General features: G+C 38.3%; 1 protein-coding gene across 1 annotated transcript; it reads right to left on the reverse strand.

Moving 5' to 3' along the window:
• Positions 1 to 2,227: 2,227 nt before the first annotated feature.
• Positions 2,228 to 3,541, reverse strand: LOC147486613 (uncharacterized). The gene has a single exon (XM_086573785.1). The coding sequence runs from the start codon at positions 3,539 to 3,541 to the stop codon at positions 2,228 to 2,230; it is 1,314 nt and encodes a 437-aa protein (XP_086429911.1).
• Positions 3,542 to 6,000: the final 2,459 nt, after the last annotated feature.

Consider the following 6,000-nt stretch of genomic DNA (forward strand, 5'->3'; position numbering starts at 1 on the left):
ACTAACATACACATAATTGGGGTTATAAATCATTACTTTTGAGCACTTATCAACACCTACAATAAAATGTGGCTATGAGTTTACATAATGAGATTTTGAATCTAGTTCTTATAACTTCAAGTGGTTTGTCCTTCATCTCTTGCATGCACGCCTGGCTACATTTAACTGAAAATGAGAATAAAAAGGATTAAGACCTGATAGGTTTATTTCTCTAATATCATACAATTATATAATGCTTATTGAAACACAGTAGCAAATGAAATCAAGACATTCAACACTAAAAGGCCGCATATATGTAAACTTTACGATTCCAATATTTATATATATATTTTTTTCTGGAAGAAACATTATGTAACTGTATACACAAATATCCAACTTCATTACACTTTTAAACACTATAGAATATTTTGATTTTGATGGCAAACGTCAACAATTTCATCAAAAGATAACTAGAGCATGCTAAAACTATAAAACACACACACACACACACACACACACACACACACACACACACACAAAGTCATTTATACTAACCCCTGGGGATACAGATAAATAATTCGATGAGGCTTATGGTGCCAAATTGACAGTTTAATATAGCACACAAAGCTAAAAAAAAAATTCGATGTAGAAATAATATCATTTAGATTTTATTCGATTTCAAGAAGGTGCAAAATAATTAACCTATGCAATTAAGTAGAATGAGCAAGCAAAGCTCACACTACGTTTTATTGATTCCAATGTATAAGACAATCAATAAAGGCAAAAATTTGGTTCCAAAATAGGCGAACTAAGTTAAAAAGAAAACAACAACTTACAGTACCCAAAAACAGACTCTTTCAGAGGAGGTAACTAAGTGAAGTATGTATGCTATTATTTTTTTTCCACTAATCTATCTCTTAATTGGCAAAGATATATATAAACAAAATTCCACTTCTTGTATGAAAAAAAAAGAAAAAGAAAAACATTTTCGAATTACAACTATATTCCAATAAATTAAAATAGAACCAAATGAGAAAATACTAAGATAAATGGTTGTTAAAGGAATATGAGCAAAAGATAAATGGGAATAGGAATAACTTACATTTTCGTTCGCCTGATTGGGGAAAGTATGTTTGCTTTGTTAAACTTGTTGCCTGTAGAATTGTTTTATTTGTTTGTTGGGATTTTTAATTTTTTTCCCCCTACATAATGAAAAAGGGTATGGAGTGGCGGAGAGATTCGTTGTGGGGAAGAAGTGAATGAGGAGAAATCAACCCTTTTTTCCCAGCGTTTTGTTTATAGTAAGTATAGGACTCTATTTGGTGGGTTTTAGTAGGACTCTTAGAAGAAAGCGATTGTTTACCGTAGGATCATCCCAAAATTGCTTTCTCCCTAACTGCCGCTTGATATAAATCTCTAATAGAAGGAATAAGTGATTTCTTGGGAACGAACTTGCGGAGCTAATACTAATACAATTGTTATTCGCTTATTAAATAACGTGTTATGCCCAATCACAATGTGGCTAAGTTCCTTTCCCTTGTTTAGAGAATAGAGGGTACCTGCCCACTATTTGAAGAAGCTTACTGAAGAAGACTTGGAGGAGTGAGAAAAAACCTATTATAGAAAAAACCAATTACTTTTCTCTAGCTATTAGCAGGAATCATATATGACTGATATAAAAAAAACCTGAAAATGTTAGATAATAGGAAATATGATTAAAGAACAAAGAACAAAGAGGGTACATGTTATCTCCAATGCTTGAAAAAGGTTACTGAAGAAGAGTTGAAGTTGGAGTACTCGTTTGGGAGTGCCTGCCCTATGCAAAGTGATCAGCTCTCAAATGTACATTTTATTATCCTTACATTACTGCATTACAGCCCTTCTTACGCATGATAAAAAGTCTTTTTTTTTTTTTTTTTGGAAAAAGCTAGGGGTTAAGGATGCCCCAACCTTTATTTGATCATGATCTCAAGTACAACTTACCCTCTTCATCCTCTTTGACCAAAACATGCAGACTTTGGTCTAAAGGGGGAATGAAATACAAAACACTATCGTCTATAGAATCACTAAGCTTAGATAAATAATCTGCAGCCTGATTCCCTTCTCTGTAAACATGTACAAAATCCACCAATTCAAACTCGTCCATAATGCGCTTTATCTGGGCTACACTATTCCTCTCCGTCCAAGGTGGCTCCTCCTTCAAGTTTAGAATACGTACAGCCCTCATGGAGTCAGAATGTACATGCAGTCACTTTACTCCTAGCTGGGCAGCTCCTTGTAGTCCTCTCATAACTCCTAGCAGTTCCTGTCGAAGCACTGAAGGAAATGTGGACGATCCAGTAAACCCAAAGAGGACCCTGCCATCTGCGTTTCGCATTAGCCCCCCATACCCTGCCTTGCCGAGTTTCAGCGACCCATCGGTATTCAGCACCGGTACCTGATCATTCGGCTTTGACCAGTGCACCCACTGTTCCTCAACTGGCTGGTAGTTTCCTTCTATGCCTAGTCTTTCCAGCAGCACCCTCAGCGCATAGCTCTCCTTTATAGACTGCAGTGTTTTGCCAAGATAAACCTTCATATCATTCAGAATCTGTATACTCAAGCAACTCGGTAACCTTTTCCTGCCTTTCTTTAGACGCCAGTTCCTCTCATTCCAAATCGCATGGACTGTTGCGCACATGAAAGCCCGCAGAATTTCATTTTGCATTGAGTTCGCTCTGCATAGTCTCATTAAGAAGTACCACTCTTCATGCGATCTCTTCACCTGCCCAGACATGCCCAAAGCTAGCTTTATCCTCGCCCAAACTTGCGATGAGAACGCACAGTCAAAAAAAAGATGCGAAGAACATTCCGCGTGACCAGTGCATAAGCAACAGCTGGATACATTTATGACTTTCTTGAACATAAGTCGATTTTGGGTGGGCAGGGATCTCGAGAAGAGCTGCCATACAGTAAAAGAGTGTTTGGGCACCGATAACTTACCCCAAACAAGCTTGAACCATTTCACTTTTCCTCGAATATTCTTGAGCGAGAGATAAGCCGATGCAAGGGAGAAGCGACCAGTGCTTGTTGGAGTCCAGATGACTCTATCCTCTGCCAAAAAACTGTTTACCTCCGTTTCCATGATACACTTTTTCAGTTCGCAGCTTGGTAATTGACAAATGGTATTTGACCAACTCCCATTTTCAATAATCGATCCCACACAAGCATCATCAGGAATAGGAGTCGCTAGCAGTTCCTTAGCTTGGGCGTTGAAGATCAAAGGGCCAGAACACCACGGATCATGCCAGAAGCTCGTTTTTAAACCATCAGCAATACTGTATCTCACACTCTTCCAGGCAGCCTCCCTGTGCCTTAGGATGCCTCTCCATACCCAGGAACAGTCCTTGGGTTCTTTCATAGTCCAGAAATGTCCGCCCTTTATACGATGCTCCCATGTCCATTTCACCCACAAGCAATCATATTTCTGAGCAATCTTGACAACGAGCCCACAGTATGCCGCTTTGTTCCAAGTTCTAGGATCTAGCAGCCCAAGCCCACCTTGGTCTTTGGCCACTCTCATGGTTTCATGACTCGCATGATGCATCTTCCTCTCCATGGAAGGTCCAGCCCAGATAAACCTGTTACATAGTTTTGCTACCTTATCCAGCATCGTTTTCGGCAAAACAAAGGTTTTTTAATATCGTTTGGAAAAGAGGAGAGGACCGAGTGAACAAGCTGCACCCTTCCTGCACGGCTAAGAGCTGCATTTTTCCAATTTGAAATTCTCCCCGTTATTTTCTCAATGAGTGGGAGACATTCCTTGATACCCAATCTGGTGGCCGTGAGAGGTAAGCCGAGGTAGGAGACTGGAGGAGTAACCAAGGAGATTCCTAGAACTTCTGCAAGTTGTAGCCCTTCTTCCTCAGACATACTACCCGTGAGGAGGGTAGTTTTTGCATTACTGAGCAGTAGCCCTGTTGCATTAGAAAATGCGGCCAAAATTTCTTTTATCGCCATAAGTGACTCCATATCACCTTTACAGAAGAGCATAACATCATCGGCAAAACAAAGGTGCGAGATACCAATCTTTCTACACTTGGAGTGAGCATGGATAGACTTAGACCTAAGCCCTTTTTGCAGCATAGCACTTAACACCTCCATCACAAGAACAAAAAGATACGGAGAGACCGGGTCACCTTGCCTTAGCCCTCGCTTTCCTTCAAAATATCCTTCAGGTGTCCCATTAACTAGAACGGAGTAAAACGGAGATGAGAAGCACATCTTCAGCCATTCGACAAACAACGGGGGGAACTTAAATCTCTGTAGGATCACCAAGAGGGAATTCCAGCTTATAGAGTCATAGGCCTTCTTGATGTCCAGCTTTATTGCACACCTCTTTGGTCCTCTCTTCCGGCCATATCCTCGCAAAAGTTCATGAGCAAGCAACAAGTTATCCCAGATAGTCCTCCTGGCACAAAAGCCGACAGTGCACAAGAAATCAAAGAGGAAATACATAATTTCATTCTGTTAGTGAGAACTTTAGATACACATTTGTAAATAATGTTGCAACATGCTATAGGTCTAAAAGACTCAACACTAGAAGACATTCTCTTCTTCGGAAGAAGACTGAGGATTGTGGAATTTATACCTCTAGGCATCTGCTTATGTTGGAAAATGTGCTGGATGGCTCTTATTACATCATTGCCAACAACATCCCAACACTTCTTGAAAAAGAAAGCGTTAAACCCATCAGGCCCCGGAGCTTTATTATCGTTCATATCAAAAAGAGTTTCTTTTATCTCTGCATCAGTGATAGGGGACACCAGCTGTAGACTAGTGCAATTATCCACTTCAGCGATACTAAGCTCATTCAAGACTGCACGGTCACAAAAAGCAGACTGCATGATATAAAAAGTCAACTCATAGCTTTTATTGTCTTTTTCAGGTTACAGAGAAATTCAGACCACTTATCATAAAAGCTGTGTCTTAGCACCAAAAGGAGACTTAATTACGCTTATTATGAAGACTCAAAGCTGCTATGAAAAGTGCTGAAAAAGTCAAAATCAAAGTCAAAAGTCAAGGGTCAAGGACTCATAACCAAAGAGTTGAAAGTCAAGTCTTTAAGTCAGAAGACTAGAGATAGATGTCCTTGACACAAAAGAAGGCTTTCTCTAAACCTAGCTTGATCAAGAAGATATCAAAAAGCAAAAGAAAAAAGGAAAAAGAAAAACATAAAACAAACTTGGTGAGGTGTCTCAAATGTAATAGAAGATGGCAAATCAGTCATTTGCATAAAGTATGGGTATAAGAACTAAAAGTTAGGGATAGAGAATACACCTAGACTTATTCTAGTGTCATGTAGGTTTTATTTTTCTAGTCATTTTTCATTCAAGTCATTTACTTTTTGTCCCTCATTTTCAATCTTGTTATTTACTTTATGTTTTTCAATCAATCAATCATTTTTTATTTGTTGTTCTTTCTTTCAATTAATCATTTCAATTCATTTCTTTCAAGTTTGTGTTCTTTCAATCATTTAAACAACTTAAGCTCTTTCAAGTTTGTTCAATACAAATAGAGTTAACCAATACAAGTCCTAAACTAAAGAAAACTACCTTCTTTTCTTCCAAAACTCCCAATCATTCAAGCTCCAAACAATTTATGGTGAACCACATCAACAACTTTGAGATACTTAACACTAAAACTACTTCACAAAGAAAATGAGTTTTTTTGGCGTGAAGAAAAGCTTTTCTTTGTTTCGATGGCTTTCGCTGTTTTTAGTGTAAAGTAGGATTATTTTTTTGGGACTCTTAGAAGAAAGAGAATTGTCCACCATAGGATCTCCCAAAACTGTTTTCTCCACAGTTGCTTGATATAACAACATAAAAAAAAGACCAAGCTGCTTTATTATATAGATAATCTACATCCATATGGTGTAAAATATGATATAAGGTCAACAAGACAAACCTTCATAGATTTTCAGTTTCTAAATTGATGGTGTGGGTTACTTCTTAAGTAAATATCCTATTACTCAACATGTCT

The sequence above is a fragment of the Coptis chinensis genome, chromosome 7, assembly GCF_015680905.1.
Source record: "Coptis chinensis isolate HL-2020 chromosome 7, ASM1568090v1, whole genome shotgun sequence".
Lineage (NCBI taxonomy): Eukaryota > Viridiplantae > Streptophyta > Magnoliopsida > Ranunculales > Ranunculaceae > Coptis > Coptis chinensis.

What these genes read in the sequence shown, in the direction of transcription:
- LOC147486613 (XM_086573785.1), bottom strand. Translation starts at nt 3,541, where the DNA reads ATGAGAGTGGCCAAAGACCAAGGTGGGCTTGGGCTGCTAGATCCTAGA.